The sequence below is a fragment of the Ptychodera flava genome, chromosome 19 (assembly GCF_041260155.1).
Source record: "Ptychodera flava strain L36383 chromosome 19, AS_Pfla_20210202, whole genome shotgun sequence".
NCBI lineage: Eukaryota > Metazoa > Hemichordata > Enteropneusta > Ptychoderidae > Ptychodera > Ptychodera flava.
The window spans coordinates 18,224,211-18,243,619 of record NC_091946.1 but is presented as its reverse complement, the minus strand read 5'-3'; the positions used below and the strand labels follow the sequence as shown (position 1 = coordinate 18,243,619).

At 36.4% G+C, this 19,409-nt stretch overlaps 1 protein-coding gene across 3 annotated transcripts in view; it reads right to left on the bottom strand.

The window, feature by feature from the left end:
* Positions 1-658: 658 nt before the first annotated feature.
* Positions 659-19,409, bottom strand: part of LOC139118781 (inactive ubiquitin carboxyl-terminal hydrolase MINDY-4B-like) — a 37,530-nt gene continuing 18,779 nt past the window's right edge. For all 3 annotated transcript variants that reach the window (XM_070682233.1, XM_070682234.1, XM_070682236.1), the window contains 11 exons: positions 18,760-18,845; positions 14,252-14,371; positions 11,771-11,889; positions 10,214-10,382; positions 9,154-9,219; positions 8,970-9,040; positions 8,150-8,294; positions 7,311-7,397; positions 6,087-6,285; positions 4,953-5,049; positions 659-3,087 (listed from right to left, as the gene is read on the bottom strand). In XM_070682233.1, coding sequence (XP_070538334.1) covers positions 3,039-3,087; positions 4,953-5,049; positions 6,087-6,285; positions 7,311-7,397; positions 8,150-8,294; positions 8,970-9,040; positions 9,154-9,219; positions 10,214-10,382; positions 11,771-11,889; positions 14,252-14,371; positions 18,760-18,845 — 1,208 coding nt within the window. In that variant the 3' untranslated portion in view covers positions 659-3,038. The remainder of the gene's footprint in view (positions 3,088-4,952; positions 5,050-6,086; positions 6,286-7,310; positions 7,398-8,149; positions 8,295-8,969; positions 9,041-9,153; positions 9,220-10,213; positions 10,383-11,770; positions 11,890-14,251; positions 14,372-18,759; positions 18,846-19,409) is intronic.

The following is a 19,409-nucleotide window of genomic DNA, read 5'->3' as shown; positions in this document are numbered from 1 at the left end:
TGACACACAACAAAACTTTGGGTAGAGTAAGCTTGTGTGTATTCTCATTAAAGTATTACAAGACATACCACATCCAGTCGACACAGCAGTTCACTTCATGTTCATGACTATCATTCATATGATTCAGACAAGTCTTGAAACATGTATAATTTTATTCTCGGAAGTGGCAATATTACTTTTGCCTTCATTGTTTTTTCACTATTTTGTCGTTAACATGGGAGGTGAGGTCTGTCACAGTGACTAAAGAGGATCCTGAAATTATGATGATTTGTAAAATCGTTCCATATGAGTCCACTATTGTCTTCCTGCAATATTGACTTTGCCCCTTTGACAGTAGGAGAGTAAAGGAAGTGAAAACATGTCATAATCTGGTCATGCAATGTTAACTCTTTGAGCGCCAATTTTTGTCGCCTTTATAAAATATACTCCAGTCAAATTTTTTCAGATTTTTGCCAAAATTTTGGTAAAATAATGTAGCTGACAAAATGTGTCAATTTGGTTCAAATGTATAAAAAAAAAAGTACAGAAAAATTTATAAAAATTGGTAAAATGTAGCACTAAATTTTGGTGGGAAAAATTAAAGCACTCAAAGAGTTAGTACACTGGGAGAAAATAACTTGAAACCTGTATGGGTCAAAAACAAAACTGCAGGACAAAATAAGTTTTGCTATTTATTTATTTTTCTTCTCTTTTTTGTTCATTTTCAAAAATGAGTCAACACAAGTTTTGAATACATCAGAACAAAGCTAAACCAGACTTTCTGAATTCAATTTCTAAAACACCTGTCACCAACACACATTCTACCTGATACAAGACATGTTATGAGTAATTTGTATAAGCTGACATTCATGTCTACAGGCGGCACAAAATCTAAAAATTTCAAAAGCTCTGGAAGAACTTGAAAAACTCATTTTAAACTCTAAAAATAGAATCACATTACTTTTCTATGCAATTTGGACGGACAGAAGAAAAAAAAACTTTTTTCATAATACTTTGTTTCCCCTCAAGAGATATGGCTGCTACTAAAAATATGGAGTGCTACGATTTTAAAAGACAGATAATTAGCATGTAAACAGGCACACATATATGATTGTAAAGCCCTATTTAAAGATTGTTTTGTCAGCTAAAACTTCTGGTTCAGTGTTGAATGCGATACTGAATGTGCCACTGATTGACGTTCAACGTTGGTTTTTGTTTAGTCGGCCACAGTTTTCAAACATCACCCATTGCAACCCAAAACGGAACCTACCATGGTAATGTCAAACAACAGGGCTGTTCTAAATTTGGAGTCAACAGGTAAACATGGCGCTCCTTTTGGCAAAATTCAATTCAAAGGGGAATTTTCAAGCAGAGGGTCCTCAAGGCAGGAAAACTTTCACGCAAGTATTTGTGAAGGACTGACAATTGACACTTTCCAGAAACACATCTTTGATTGCGATAGATATAAGAAGTTTACATCAGGGTGTACAGTCTTTCATAAAATGCAAGCTAGTATACAAGTATATGTACATTTCTCATTAGCCTTTTGACCTCTAACCCTTAACCCTTTCACCCCATTTTGATATATTCAGTCCAAGTTTGCTCTGATGTTAGCATATACATTATATTGGCACATTGTCTCTGATTAGAAATTTTGTACACTATGTACAGTGAAATTACACAGTATGTGTAAACGTTTGCTTTGAATATTGGAATATGGACAGCTACTGTACATATGTAAAGATTCTGGTATAAAATACCTTAAATTGGCACTCTCTCATAGGAGGAACGGTTGTATTGGCAATTTTTACACTGTGTATGGTAAATTGTGTATATGTATGGAAGTCCTGTCTGCTTTGGCATTTTCTGTGATTGGCACAAATATTGGAAAATGGACGGCTAATACATGTTATAAATCTGGCACTGAAAATTACCTTATTTTTTAGGCACTAGATTGTCGCTCAAAATAAGAACAGAAATTTAGGTAGCACTCACGGGACATTAACAAATACCACTTTTTACAATCAAATGTAGTCTTGCATCGTTATAACGTACAAGTCTTGGTCTCACAAAGTGTAATACAATGGAAAGTCACACTGACTACAGTAAACATTAAAATGTCAAACAGGTTAATAAACCAGTGAAAGAGAATAGATGCAGTACACAGCTGGTCCAACTTTAAAGTTAGTCTCTGCTAATTTGCATATTTCCATATATGGTAAAAGAGGCATATGTCAGCCATGTTTACTTATGGAATGTCTGCAGCACTTGACAGTTTTGGTGGCACGCTTTTTTTATGTGGTAGGCCAAGTGCAAATCAGTGATTGGCTAATGTGAATACAACTGACCAAATTCCTTTAATGCATTATATTAGCTGGAATTTTGTGTGGACATCCAAGTGAAAATCAGTGATTGGTAACTTTAAATACAGCCGACCGAATTCCTATAATACATCTAGAATTGGCTAGGATCAGCATAAGAGGTTAATTTTTTGTATTTCAAACGAAAAAAATGCACCATTATTCAACAAGAAATGTATCAGTTGCACATACTTTTCAAACAAAAAGACTCGTTGGAAACTTAAGTGTAATTAGGCATAATAAATAATATTACTGGAAGATACAGTAGTGAAGACTCGTCTCCTTGGCAAAAACTGTGATTGCAAACTTCTTGATTGAAGAAGACTGTGTGAAATGTACCACATTACCCTGAATGCAACACTGCCCGGAAATCCAAACTACATTCACTTTGAACAATTTTCTCTGAACACGAATCAAAATCGAAGACTACCGGTGCATTGTGAACTGCAATAACTTCCAACGGTGCGAATTAAAACTGGAATTCAAAGGCATTTTACAGTCTGAAGTTAAAGGACGGTTACATGAATTCATATTCTTAAACCCTAAACTGATGGTACAGCAAAGATGTACGTACGGCTTACTGACCAATGTAGGGATTTATTACTTGGCTGAAGTACACATATGTATACATGTGTGTGTCAGTGAGATAAGACAAGGTGATCACTGTATTATCTCCGTGTGATGTTCACAGTGTCTCTCTCATACAAAGGGCATCATACCGTGCCAGTCAATTTCAGCGCCTGGCCACCTGTAAGATCAAAAACAGAGAAAATATGTCAGCTATACTACAGGTGGAAATATGATCAGCACATGTACATACCTTACTTGACCATGTACACAACAAACACTGACCTAATATTCACTACCATGGTTTAGTCCACACCCATATTGTTATTGTTGGTGATTGTGGACCTCTTTACAGGGGGGACGGGAATGAGGGACAGGTTAAAATTTATCTTCACACTAGCCTGTCTGTGATATTTAGCTATACTAAGGGGCCGTCGAAACCCCTCCCTCCCCCCTCAAAATGAAAGTTCTTATGCGAAATCAATTTCGTATTATGATGCCGTTTCTGACAAACCCACACGCACCTCTCCAATGATCCGCACGCCCATGAAAAAATACCGGAAGGGCACATTAATTGATAAACCCCCACTTTACACGTTTCACTTTTTAAGACAGAACATTTTAATGTATTTCGCACGTAGGAAAATGTTTCACATACATGTTTCAAGTTGACAAAGCATACAGGTTTTTATTTCACATTCATGTCTTTTCGTTGTCTTTTCTGTCTCTGTATTTTGTGGTCATTCTGTTTTCGATGAACGCGAAGGTAGTTTTGCGTTCTCGCTGCAAAGTCGTACTTCGAAAACAATAGAAAATCCTTATGCGATTTTGACGCACACAAAACGAAATGAGCTTTTACCCCCTCCCCCTAAACGATAGAATTACGTTTGTCGTGCGTCAGCTTTTATTATCGACAGTCCCTAATAAGTAGAGAATTATTTTACCCTTTCGATCTGAAGTGTATAGCTTTCATTACATACCTGATGACGTCATTCTGCAGCATAAATTTACACTTTCAAAAACAATTCTAGCATGATTTACATTTCCTGAGATAACATTTTTCATCAATTATACAAGAAATGTATGGCACTGGATTGAGTTTCCAATTTTTGGTGCAAACAAAGTTATCTTCAGTAAAAGAGGGTCTTTCAGCAAGACTTGATGGATTTGTGAAGAATGTGCATGGGGCTTGCATGGGAATAGGTTAAACCAGGAATTCCAATGGACCATGGTACAAACAAAACCAAGTGCAAAAACGCACATAGAAATACTTGTATTTCAAGATGTGCTTGCACATGTACACTAGGGTTTGTTTGTACCGCCATCACGTGATCTTTTGGGTGTGTGGAGTCTGGAGAACACCTCATGTCATTTTATATTCCAGTGTAGGACCATTGTGGGAACCATATTTAAACTTTCTATGAAATGATACATAGTGTAAAAAACCATGAACTGGATCATTTTGCCAACATTCAACTATTCTGATACTGACAACACATGCAGAGTATCATCCTCTCACTAAATGAAGATAACAAAACAGTCTCACAATAAAACTGCTTTTCTGGGATATTCACACAATAAACTTGACATACTGTCGGTGAAAAGCGCTTTTCAGTAGAACGATATCTGTTGCTTCAAAGTATCAGCACCATAATATATAAGTATCATGACATATTTAGACATGACATATACACATTACAGCCTACATCAAAATACCAATCTTGATTTATCAGACAAAGCCCATGGCTTACATGAAGTCCATTGAACGAGTCATATTTTAGTGCAAGCATACACTGAAAACCATCAATTGTTAAAGGTATACTGTCACCTGTTCCAATTTTGCCACAGTTACCATGGAAAGTAGAAAATCTAACCAATCACAGATTTTAAGCAGGTGGCCGCTCTTTAAAAACAGCGCCCTGACATGGGCATTTTGAATTCAAAGGAACGCCCCTTTGACCATATATGGGCATATTTAGATTACAGGTGACTGTATACCTTTAATGCTAACACAACAAGATTGAACAGATATTTCAATAGTCTTACTTTGTGTAGATCACTCTTTCCAAGACTGGCATATTCTTTTCTTTGTCTTCATGGGATTTCTTAGTTGTAAATGAAATTCCTGTCTTTTCACGTGTATCTGTGAAAACCAGGAAAGATAGAGTCAAAATTCACTTCAAAACCATACAATAACTATCAGCATTAAGGTAGAATGCACCTCAGAGACAGACATTCAGACTCTCAAAATTTTATAAGTCTTTTCTGATCTACCACTTGGGGCTTCATTTTAAAGCTCTTGGAGTCAGCAAAAGTTTTTCCCCTTCAGTTTTTCAAAAATGGAAAGTTTTATTTTCTCCATAGAGATAACACAGGAATGGCAGCCATTTTGAATTTCAAATATCAGTAAATATTAGGTAACTTGTTTCTCTAGTACCAAATTTTGCAAGGTGACCCCTGATTTTTATTCTTGATTTGCTTAGAGAATGGTTGAAAGCTTCACTGAGGAAAGTTTGAGCAAAAGTCTTTCACTTTCGAGGTGCATATACTACCTAAAAATTTATCATCAAGTAATAAGTTTTGAAGTTCTCAAGAATAATTACTGAGCTAAAGTAGTCATCTACTATAGCTCAGTCTTGTTCCTTGAATACGTTTTAGGGAATGAAGTTTGAGCAATGATTAATGGTTAGCTGTAATGACTTTTTAGCAAGGGTGGATGAAGATGATATTCACAGTGACTGTTTGTGAAAACTGCATGAAACTAACTGTTCCCTCCATATTGAAGTATGCTGCTGACAAATCAGAACATTAGAACATGGATGGAAAACATGTAGGTCTTTGCAAAGGCTTTCCCATCAACAAGTGACAATGTTGATTCATACTGGTATACAATCTTACGAATGTAATGCCCAGGTCATGAATATTCAAATATTCACCATTGATTATTATTCTAGATTTACATACATGCACAATACTTACTAATAGACTGCATGTATGAATACTATTATGTACTGCTTCTCTGAATAGATGCTAGAAGAAAGAAAAACTTTCTGACAGTTGGGAAGACTTCACTTCCCATTTGTATCCGGTAATAGTAACCACAATCAGATAGAGGACTATCTTCACAAAAAGTTGTCGTATACCTGGGTGCTACAGTTACTTCCTTGATACCACACTCACCTATGGTCAGCTTAGCATGTTCAACTGGTCCATCGTGTCGCACCATGTGCAGTCCTGTGTAGTAGTAGAGAGTGAAGCGATGCTCACGTCTCCAGTCACTCATTAAGTCCAGACTGGGACTGAACATCACACCGGTCACCTTGCTGTTGATGTGGGTCACCCATATGGGATACTTTGGTGTTCTCAACATTGTACCAACCTACAAAGTTTTTGTATACAAATAAAATATCACTGCATGCTACCTGGATGATATTTCAACCCTTATCCTGCCAGACCTGTCAATTCTCCATCTGCTAAGTCAGTATAGAGCAATATTGAACCATGTATTTCACCTGCATGGTGTATATGATGTCCTGGGAGGTTAAGTCAGTGAAAATCCTGTTTACAATTATCTGTTTTCAGAGGTTTCAAATGTTCATTTTTGTTAAAATGCAATATTGGACATGTTATGCCTCACTGGTTTCCACCAACTTGACCAGATGTTGATATCTGAACAAGGCAGGATAAGAGTTGAATTCAGAAATTTAAAAAACGTCTTGGCATGTTATGCTCACATGTAAGCATTACCAGGAATGCTGTAAATATAAAAGAACGTCCTTGACAAAAAGTATTCCACAGAGGCATAATAAAAATGCATACTGAAGTTTCTTCACGTGTTTCCTCATAACAGAATACAGTTGGTACGTCACTAGCATTTTTCAATCAATCCTAGACGGAAAATCTGACATCCCATATCGGTATGTGCATATCAGTAGGAGAAGAAGCAAGCCTAAAATCTGGACGGTTAGTGTTTGATCAAATCTTCTGAAATATGACTATACTCTGATCTTCTGCCCTCTGACACTTTTCATAAAGGTGACGGTACTTTTCACGTTTGCTAAACTTGAAATAACCATCCTAGATAGCATGTCATTGAAGCCACAGAATTCTTTTTACTCTTGGGTTTATTTGCGAGTGACGAATAACTTTTTGAGCTGGAGGGTCTGAACTAGGGTAGATTTTAGTGACTGGAAAGGTGAGAGTTTAACACAGTCATTTCTAATTGAACTGCCAACACTCGACATCCATACCATAGATGGCTTCTAGCATACAGATTTGGCAATGTCACTCACAACAACAGACCTAACCCAAGAGGAACAGGTGCCAGGGAGAACTCTATTCATCACCCTTACATTTCACTTTGCATCCATGGATGGGATTTACTATTTGTACCATGTGACTTACCCTGGTCCTTTTCTTCTCTTCTTCTTCTTTGTCAAAAAACAGTAAACCAATGTCACTTCGTCCTTTGGGACTGGGAGTCGGATAACCCTGGAGAGTACAAAATGATTGCATATTTTCAATGAGAGAATTATACCAATACAAAAATGCATTACTTCACTCTGTTCACCCCAGCTCATTGTGAATAAGTCCACAGTTACCATTGAAAAGTGGAGGATTTGGGCCTTAACTTGCTGGTGAGAAAATTATAGCAGTTAATTCCCTTCATATACAATAGTCATTCCGATAATATGAAATTGTTATAGTATGCTCTCCTCATGCCAAACATTGGCTCACAATTCCCTATCATGAAGCAATGGACACTGTCCTAGCTTTCATCATATTTCAAGCAATGACCGTTCTCTTTCCATGTTCTTGGTTCAGTATACTCTATTTACCTAGAATGGTAGTGATAAATTCTCTCCAGTTTCAATCATCACTGTTTTATTAAGGTAGAATGCACCTCAGGGACAGATATTTGAACTCTCAAATTTTTACAATACAGTTCATTTCTACTGCTTGTGGGGAATACTTTTCACTATCTTAGTTTATCAAAAATTGAAAATTTGATTTTCCCAATACAGTAAACTTAGGAATTGACTTTCAAATGGTGGTATATATCAGGTAATTTGTTTCTCAATTATCAAACTTTGCGCGGTGACCCCTGATTTTTAATGTTGATTTGGTATTAGTATGGTTGTAAGATTCATTGAGGAAAGTTTGAGCAAACATTTAAGGCTTTCAATTTCCAAGCACGTACTGCCTTAAGGAATTAAACACCCGCTGATGAAATCTGTACTTACTATTGGTTCTCCTTTTCTGTCTAGTTTCACTGTCCCCTCATTTATTCTAGGACAAGCTTTTCCAGTCAATATGAGATTGACCATTGCAAATGACACCCAATCATAGGGCGTCAATAACTTGTCATCTTCCAAATCATTGACTAATCTGCAACAGAATCACCAGAAAATTGACTGGATTATTGTACAGAAACGGTCATGTTGCGTCTTGAGTGTTTTCCAATGGACTAGCAACTTGATTGGTGTTTCACTGTCTGTGATTGGTCACAAGTGTCACATGATATGCTAATGAGTTCATGCAGTCTTCGACAATTAAGCTGAAGAAATCACATAGATGTAATATGTGAAAAATAAAACATCACTTTCATTGTCAAAACTCAATATCAAAGACTGAGCCAAAACTTGTGAAATTCAAATTTCGCAGAAATTTAATTTTCTCTGAAGACTACCAGTAAACATTCCCTAGAGAGGCCAGGATGTAGCAAATGAAAATGGTTTGTTCATGAGAAGGACGGTCAGCTCTATTGACATCATTGCAAGGAAAATCATACTGAACTTTAACCTTAAACTTTCAGATGTCGTAACACTGGTCACTAACTTGTACTTGTTTCACAGCAGTTCAGTTTAGTGACTGTTGCAACTCTCAACAGACTCAATGCGATTCTTTTGTTCAATATTGAGTTTTGGTTTTTAGCTTTGCTTGGTGTTTTAGTAAAGGGATGCTGTCAGGCTAAGAAAGTTGAAACCTTGAAGAGTATCTCAATAAAGAAGTATGTCTGCAAATTATAATAAACACAGCTGAGTGCTTACTTAGGGTACATACCTATGTATATCCCTGGACAAAATCAAACTATAAATGAACAGTAAAACACCACTCCCATCTTCTTTTTCAAACTGAGAAAAAAAAAGAAACAACACCATGAAAGATTTTCATCAACAGCACAACTTGTAATCGATACTATAATGTGCAGGTAACCTACTTAAATTATATACAAATTGGTACTTACCAAATTGATGTTTCTTCTGATGTACGTGGAGAAAAGTTGAAAGTCATCAAACTCATGCAACATCAACTGTGAAGGGAATTGATAAGCGAAAAACGCGTCAAAGAATAAGAGTTTGCATTTCATCATAATACTGCAAAGAGTATCACATTATGGCTCGTATTGGCATATTTCTGATGAGATTGAGGTAGAATGCACCTCAGGGACAAATATTCAGACTCTAAAACTTTTACAATATCCTTCTGGCCTACCACTTGTGGGGGCTCATTTTGAATCTTAAAGGTATACAGTCACCTGTAATCTAAATATGCCTATATACGGTTCCTTGGTATTCAAAATGCCAATGTGAGGGCGCTGTTTTTAAAAAGCAGCCATCCAATTAAAATCTATGATTGGTTAGATTTTCTCTTTCCATGGTAACTGTGACAAAATTGGAACATGTGACAGTACACCTTTATGGAGTAAATAAAGTTTTCATAGCTTAGTTTTGTGAAAATTGGATAAGGATAACCCTTATATGGTAGCCATTAATATCGGCAAACATTGGGTAATTTGCATCTCTAGTACCAAAATTTGCATGGTAACCCCAATTTTATTCATGATTTTGAAGGAGAATTGGTTGAAAGCTTGCTGGAGCAAAGTTTGAGAAAAAGTTTAAATCTTTCCTTTTTGAGGCGCCAACTACATGTACCTTAAACAGAATGCAGAGGGTTTCTACAAATAAATTCAATGGAAGTGTAAATTTGACATAAAATAAAACTCGTAGAACTATAAGTGTACCATGTATGTCAAAAAAATGTCTCTCCATAAAAAGAATCAAAATGATAAAAAGTTCTACAACAGATGGACAACTAACAAAGCAGCAATAGACAAGAAACACTAATAATGAAATTCTGTGTACGTCTCATTTGGATCAATTCAAATATGAAACCAATTACTGAGATCTGTACGTGAGGTCCAATCTCCAATTGAGACCTGGATATGATTGCAACAAATTGAAAATACATTGCAACCTTACGTGATTACCACTATGCTATGCAAAATTATCTCAATGATTAAATACCTTCTCTAGAAAGCCATCTGTTCTGAATTCCTTGGGGTCTACTCTGAACTGTGGGTGTGACCCTGGAAGTGTGAGCACAGCTTTCTTCTCTTCTCCGGCACGCCATAGGATTTCACATATAGCACTGGCCAAAGCTTTGCTTCTCTCCATTTCTGTGGGTTTCAATTTGCTGCAATGACAGAAAATGTCAATAGAAACTTGACTGATGATCATATTGAGATGCTTTTTATGCAGCTCAGCCAAACTTTGTGTGTTTATAATGGACATATACTCAATGCATGATGCATTAATAGTGCATGCACATGTAAACATGAAATAGCTAGATGCAAGGCCTGATCTGTGTTAAGTTGGTGTATCTGCCAGGAAAAGGCAAATATTAGTTTCGGTCAAAGTTGATCATTATCAAATGCATGCACTGGCTACTTTCACATACAGTGCCCAGTTTAAGATAGCCTAGAAGCCTGTCAACGGCAGAGCAAGTGATGTAGCTTGGTGCATTGGTGCTTTTTAGAGCTGTGATCAACAAGCCAATTACACTGTATAGCATACATACTTTGATTATAATATTGTGCTGAGACAGCATGAACACACAGTAGATGCAGACACGTGCTGTTTGATATGCCCCTACAGCTGCAGTAATTAGTGAGCTTACTTTATAGATTCATGAAATGCACTGAGCGTATGGGCAGAAGCAGGGAAAATGTAATTTATACAAAGTGGCAAACCTGATATGAGATTTTATACAGGAATAACAATGCATCAATAAAGCACATGCATTTTACATGATTCTACAAAAACAATCTGAACATAGGCAGATTGTGAAAATTTCATTGCAAAACACACTTTTTTCCAAGTACACTGCACAAAATCAAAAATTGAAAATAAAGAGGATGAAAAAGTTGTCTGAAAAATCAAGCTATTCATACTTCATGCCTGTCAAAATAATGTATGGTGATCTCAACGCAACATTAACTATCAGCCATGTTTTTTTGTGCAATGCAAGATCATATCAACAAAATAACACCCTGAGAAATGGATGAAATTAGCATGCAGGCTATTATGTAGAATACACCCCTTGTAGATTAAATAACACCCTGCCACAACAAAATAACACCCAACAGATTCATGTATGCAGTCAAAAACCATGCAAAAACCATAGAACATGATACGTACAACCTGATAATGTCTCGTGTCTCATATAATACCCTGCACAATCAAATAACACCTTGGAATGTTACTGAACCTGTTCAAGTGGCAAAATACAACCTTCCACACATGCAAAATATACATTGATAAATGCACATTAGCTATGCACAAAATCATTAGAAAACAGTGATTTACAAGTTTATGTTGTGTGAACGGACATTTTTTATTTCAAATAAAAGCCAATCAAAAAATGCTGATGTGACATATCACATGCAATAACAAAACAAACATCATCGACTGTCATTGCACACACGATATCAACACAAAGGAACACACATACAAACAAACATTCTGGCCCATACATGTAGCAATATTCTACAGAGGTCAACATCTGATTCAATTGACACTCACCTCGTCTGTTGGGCCGTGGACGTTGTCGTTGTGCTGGTGAATGACTGCAGTTCATCTTTAAACATGAGGTGCTTCAGCACGTGTGCCTGTACACAGTACGACACACCCCGGGAACCATCCTAAGGAATATCAGATAGCAAAAAAAATATGACATTTTTCCCAGCCCTGTCACCCAATCACTCTGAAGTGGTCCAAACCTACACCGCAGAAAACAATTATAGCGTTGTATAAAAACGTGGGGGCGTTTGAACTTTTACCATGATTTGCAAAAAGTCACTTTCTGTTTACATGTGCATGGGTCCGATTACAGCTTTGTAGGAACTACGTTGTCAGCACCCAGTGCTAAACGGGTTGAAAGATCAACCTGCACAGACTGTTGAGTGATTGAAAACAGATCATTTCTAGAGCATGTAATCCTTTTGGCAGAGGTTTTAAAAAAAACTTGTGGCTCAGGGTTTCACGGTAACAATAACATGAGCACTGATCTATCCAGTTCAGCGAGACCCAGTTTATAGTCATAAATCTGCAAGAGGATAGGCCCTCTATGGAACAGATACAAGACACAGCAGTGACTATTCTAGAGTGACAACAATTTTGTATGATATGTTTGGCATGATCCTGTCTGAAAACAACACTGGCCAAAATACTAGTAATGTATAAGTGGTATATGCAATGAACAGACAAGTGAAGACACTTGTTAAACACAATTATTATCATATTGAATATTGCATGTAGTATTACTAAATAGTCACAGTACAATTTGTCAACAATTAAACCCTCCTTCAGTGGTGAAGTAGCAATGAGAGACACATGATATTATACACATACAGTGAATTCAACTTGTCCGTAATCTTTGTGGATTGATTTTTCTAAACAAACAGCTGTAACTTTACTGTTGGAATCGTAAACTAATGGCACCAGCAATGGAAAAACTTACTTTACAGAAAAGTAATTTCCAGAATTTTACCTGTTTATTTCAAAGAAATCTTTCCATCAATGGTGCTGTTACTACCATTCCCCTAAAGAACAGTGTAGCCTACACAACTTTCTTTTTTGTTATGTGTCAACAAAAACCAAAAGATAACAGGTTTTAGGATTAAATCACATTATCACAACACGTGAAAAACATAATGGACTGGTTGTAAACTGTATCACCCCAACTAGAACATATCCTTGCAATAACGACAGTCACACAGAAAAAAATATGTGCTCAGCTGTTTTGCACAAAGTGTCCTAGTATTCTCTGAGAAGACAAGATGTTTACACTAACACATCTACAAGTTGACAACAGCACGTAGCAATGCAGGGAAGTGAGAGACACAATCACTCAACAGACTAAAAGCTTATGCTGACCACGTTGAATACTTGTATTTATAAGTTAGACCTACTGAGTTCAGTTTTATAAACTTTAGCAATCGTGACCAAGTTGAGAAACCTTACTGCTGAAATGTACAAGGGCTACAGATGTTGCTGAAATTGACAATAAAGATGCTCTACAATACTGACAGTCTGGCAACAAACACTTAATTAGGCAATGTGGTGACTCTATTAATTATGTACAATAATACATGTGAATGATATTTCAACTGATTATATTTTCAATTTTTATATCAAAGAGTTACAGGCTAAAGATTATAGAAAGGATTACCGTAATGATTGCCACAGATGTTCTGATTGACACTAAGAGCATCAGTGTGTCAATCATTTATGCAAAGTACAGTAGGTTCAATGATCAACTATACTTCAGACATTAAATTTGTGCTGGGAATAGCTGACTTTTGTGATAAAAAGTAACTCATTCACTTAATTAACTTTGCGATACTTGCATACATTAAAGGAAGTTAGAATGACCTGTTCCCAACTGTTACATATATATTAAAGTACAATTCGTTACTGACCAATATACTGCATGCATGGCAACTGAACACCGGCACTGTGCTTGACATCAAACCCCCCTCCCCCCTCCCCTACTTGAAAGTTTAGAGAACAAGAATCTGACATTATGATTTAAACTTCCCCAAAACACAATAAATTGCTCAAATAGGTTGTCTGACATTTAATCCGTTTTTGAAAAAAAATCTTAATGGTAGATAGGTATCATTCATACACAGGGTGCTTAATATCACTTTTGATATCTTGCTGGATATACGGTACATATTTAATTATTCTTTATTGGATGTATCTATTATTTATTTAAGCAATGATGTCCTTCTTCCTGGCCAATAATGGACAAAAGCAAACTTTGCATTCATGACATAATGTACTGAGTGTAAAGAATGGTTGAGTGGGTACATTATCGCTATTATTTATTATAACTTCTGGCAATGTGCCAGTGAATTTGTAGATGTGGAAAACATCCTGGACCACAATACTGGATAGTCGGATACAAAATATCAGTAATTATCTGCAGGTATAACATTGCAGATGAGAAGTTTTACCCTTTGAAAATGCCGAACACAATCCTTGGCATTCCCTAATTACCTTGCGTATTCTGATCCCGTACGGACATGGCGACTTCATATCCTGAAATGTAAACGTGGCTTTTCTCCATTCTTGATCAAATGTGTGTTGCACGGACGCAAATAATGTGGAACGGATTGCCTGCCAGGAAAGAGAGGGGAAATAATTAATCAATCTTTTAAAGCCACTGACCCTGATTTGTGAACTAAAATGAGGATTTCAATATGTCTTGACATTTGGCATATAAAAGGAAGTAATGGATTTAATTGTGATGTCATTGCAAGATGGTCATAAACTCTGTCACTGGCAAATTACAAAATTCTTCTTTAAAGCAGAGATCCCACTGAGGACAAAAATTTAAATATTTGTCCTTGATAATAACATAGAATTGTAGACCAATGGACACACTTCATTGACAATGACTAATAATTGATTGATTTGCATATTCAAATAATAACTTTGCATAAATGAATACATTTATTGAGGAAATCAAGCAAAAGACAGTCCTAAAAGGAGAAAAGATTACTTAGATATTTGGCTTTGTACTCATTGGGGCTTTGGAATTTTGTTTTTCTGATTTTATTTAAAATTTCACAATACCATAACTTCACAACATTTTGCACAAATATTTGACTGTCTGCTTGAATTAAATCAAACTGTACAGACATACAATATTACATAAATGAAATTCAACTGATTGGAAATTGTCAGGTGATACTGGCATTTATTACTTTAATATTGCAACGTATTTTTGGCATTCACGTAATCACTGCCACATACTTAAGAATTTCTTTAGAATTCCTTTGAAACTCAGCAATCAGCCGTAACGAACTTATTGCACAGACAAGACAAGGTTAGAAGATAAAAACACATTACTTTCACATTTCATGACTTGAATTTATCATTGAAGACATTTTCTTACGACTACATTCCTTCATTAGAATTCCACACCACAGAGCTCTTTCCATGAAATTTATTCCGTACGTGTAACTGGTTACATGTCCTTTAATAAATCCAACATGACACAACTGGAATGTCTTATAAAGCTTAAACATCAGGCTGGTCATGCATGATGCATTCCTAAATCAAACCAATTATTTTGCAACTGAGAATGATATAGTCAAATATTGGTTGTGGTGGGAGCTTAGAGCAAATGCACAGCTTTGTCAGCATCCCATACACTATCTGCCCGATCATATTTTTTGTCCGTGATTATAAAACTCCCCATACTATAAGATTCCTTCTGGTAGCTATAACATACTTCAATGTGTGTTATCTTGTTGCCCCTGACAACTGTCATATCTTCATGTATTATACTGGATAATTATGGGAAAATGATGAGTCTCTCACCAAAAAATACTGTAATAAATTGACCAAGTGTATCAGATTCAGAAAAACGGCTGTGATGATGCACCATGCAATTATGTGGTATGTAAGATAAATTGATTCCTACCAGTGACAAGGACATGGCGTTCATGCCATATTTGAGCTTGTTTTAAACATCATCTCTCCAACATGTCCATACAGTTGATGCAGTAATACTGTCAAATATGCGGACACATTGGAGATATGATTAGTTAAAATTGATGGGCAGTGCTGCAGTATAAGAATTCATTCCTCTTCACAGGATTGATTGAGGGTGTGCATGAAAATTTATTGAACATCTACAAACTGAATCTTTCAACAGATCCGTGTTCAAATTAATTTGATTCGATCCAAGGGATCACACACATAATTGTGGATCCCAGAATATGCAATATAATAAGATGTTGGCAATTAAAACAAAATGGTGCTGAAACTATAGGATAAACATCATGCACCTACACAGGGGTTTCATTAAGTTTTGAAGTAGGGGGCAAGAATGAAAAAGTAGGCGGCTTGCAGTTGCCATGACCACAAAGCGGTCGTCGTGGGGAGGGTCCGAAGGCCGGAAACCCCGAAAAATGAGTTAAAATTCACTTTTTACAGCTCACAGTCACATGAATTTCTAGTATTTTTAGGAGAATATCATAAAAGCCATTTTACCTGGGAGATTAGACCTAAATATGATAATTCATAATTACAAATAATAAAATGTGGTAATGTTGACGATATTTTGAACAAAGAAAACTGAAGTCTTAGAACCTAAGAACCTCAGTCTATGCTTCTGGGAGGTAAACTATAATAATTCACTATTATTAATGATATACATTTGATATTGTAGACGATGTTATAACTGTTACATCTAGACAGGGGTTAGGGGATTGCCCCTCTGTTGAAATGTTGGCACCCCAATTAATTTGTCAAGGCGGACCACTCCCCCAAATGAAATGTAGCGGTACAAGTAGAACACATGAATTGGTGAAACCCCCCGAAATTTTCTATGAAAGGGGGAAATTCCCCTTGTTGATGCCATCCTGGATGAAACACTGATATTTTAAGCACAGTAAATGAGAAAATTTTCATTAATGTATAATGTGAGAACCCTGATGTTTGGTATGGCAATCTGTAGATGAAGAACTTTTATACCACTGGGGAGGTAAAAAGGATAATTTATTTAAGAATAACGATAAAAACTGACAATCATTACCATATTTCGCAAATAGAAACAAAGACCCTCAAGGTTATTTGACTTTATTGGTATGCAAAGTAAGAACCTTGATGTAGGATATGAAAATTTGTACGTTCAGAAGTGCACATTTGGATTTAACCTGACGATCGCTTTTGAAGTGAATTTTAGTGGTCTGATCGTATTTTAACCACTCTCTGGGTGACGTTTTTATTGGCGTCGATAGACCGAAAAGCAGTATATAATACGTCCAGCTGGTTATATACCTTGACATTTACGCCTACCACGGTGCAACGCACGTCGGCTTACTAAAATTCGAACTGTAGTCGGGAAGTTTTTCGCGAGAAAAAATCAGGTCATTGTCTTCGAAAACAGTTTAAATCCACGTAATTATCCTTCTCTTGTTTCTTGGTCCACTTCAAAACCGAAGATCGTACAGAGAAGCTTGACTTTGCAATCGCTTCCGTCTTCATTTGTTCATCGACCATTTTTAATTGAGCTAATGACAGCCGACAGGTTAAGTATATAAAGTATATTGGCGTATATAAAGGTCACCACATCGGGATCAGCAATTTAGGTATCCAATAGAATCGACCGTTGCAATTCTGATTTTTATTAAGGCAGTATACGCAAGACCGTGCTGCATTGTAGTACTAGGCGATCGTAGTAGTCGCTCGTCTTCTAAATTTTGTTTCACATAAAAGCCGTTGCAAAGTTTGACTACACAGTTTGTGAAACTTGTCCGTATCATTTCAGAAGCTAAAAAATATTTCAGCGATGAAAGAGTTCAAATTTTCCGAAAAAGTAGCCGGCGAAATCGTGAGAGTAACCGGTCAATTTCGCCGGCTGCCGGCTCTTAATGAAACCCCTGCTACAGTCTCTTCTGGCGGAGATGCATTCATACCATCAAATAAAAGCCCCAACAACACCATTGTACATATTACACTGAAATTTATTCCAGTCTGAGAAAACTTTGTAAGTACGGTAAGAGATCATCCCAAATGCTGAATTAACGAAAAATATGAAGACGATAACCCATTTACATAGATATTAAATGTCAATGTACCCGGTACAATCGGATGTATTATCATATTCACACTGCCGGTACCGCTACACTCTAAACGTGGCTAGAAAACTGAAATGTTAAAAGGTCAAACCTGGATTACATCAAACTACAAGCAGATATTTGTAATATTAGCTTTTATCTCATCCAAGAATGTATGAAATTTAATGATAACCAGTGCACACCACGTAGGCTGGTTTAACTAATGAGCAACTGCGTAGCAATCCTTTTTATTTCACAGCGTACCATATGTTGGGGACAGCAAGGCATCAAAGTAATGTGCATCTAGCATTGTATGTTTTATGTAAATTAAGGAGCACATGCAATTTAATTTGCTGACTGCTGTAATTTTTTCCACCAAAATTTTAGTGCTATATTTTACCAATTTTTATGAATTTTTCTGTAATGCTTTGGATAATTTTAGACCAAGTGGTTATGTATCTTTTTCAAATGCTAAAGTTTTGGATCAAAAGTTTTGGAAAAATCAGAAAGTAAATAGTTGGACCTGAAAAAAAATTATCTTTGGCGCTAAGAGGGTTAATACATGTAATATTGACAAGCATACAAAAAATATGCCGGTGGAGTATAATGAACAAGTTTCTCATCATCCACACAGAATGCTTATCCACATACATGTACCAGTAATATAGACGATGCTCTACATCGACAGATGCGCAGGATTTAAAGACACATTTGACCCTTTAATTGCTGTAATTTTTCCCACCGAACTTTTAATGCAATATTTAACTAATTTATAAATTTTCTGATACTTTTTTCATAATTCTTGACCAAATGGACATCAAATTTCATTGGCTACACTTTTTCTATCAAAATTTTGGCAAAAATCTGAAAAAGACTGGAGTATATTTTATAAAGGTGACAAAAATTGACTGTGGCGCTCAAAGGGTCAATACTTACAGTGGCAGTTTCTATGGTGATTGGAACACCTGGAGGAAGGATTGATTCTTGGGCCGTCATGACTTTTGGCTCCGTCAGAACTTTTACTGCAAGAAAAAAACAGAGAGTGAAGAATAAAAGATACCGCCAAAGTCAGTACAATTGACGCCATGTATAACCACGGCCCAGAGAAAATATTTACACTGTAAAAGACCAAAAACACTCCTATAGTCAACCCCCTTTCAAAGAAATTGGATTTTCCCTCTTGAACAAAGACCGATACCTCCTAAAGCAGAAAAACAACTTCTTGTGAAGGCTTTGTTCAAACTTTTGATTCTCATCCCGTTTTTGTGACGCTGGCATTTAGAAGTGTAATCTGCTTGAACAAAAGTTGGGTGCTTCAACAGTGAATGGGATATGTGTCCACTACAATTGCCTTAAACTCTATTCAACCCTTGCTCTTGTTTGAATGTTTGTAACTTCTCCGGGTCCTGAGATCATGATGACTGGACAGGTACTGGACACCTGAAATAGTGACCCACATTCTGAAGGCGTATTAGCATGCTTGTGAGGTGACTCTAAATTTGCTTCAAGTCTTGTGATAATAAAATCCGTGCAAGAAAAATTTCATGGTTTTTGCAAATGCTTTATCATCTTTTAGTCCACATCAA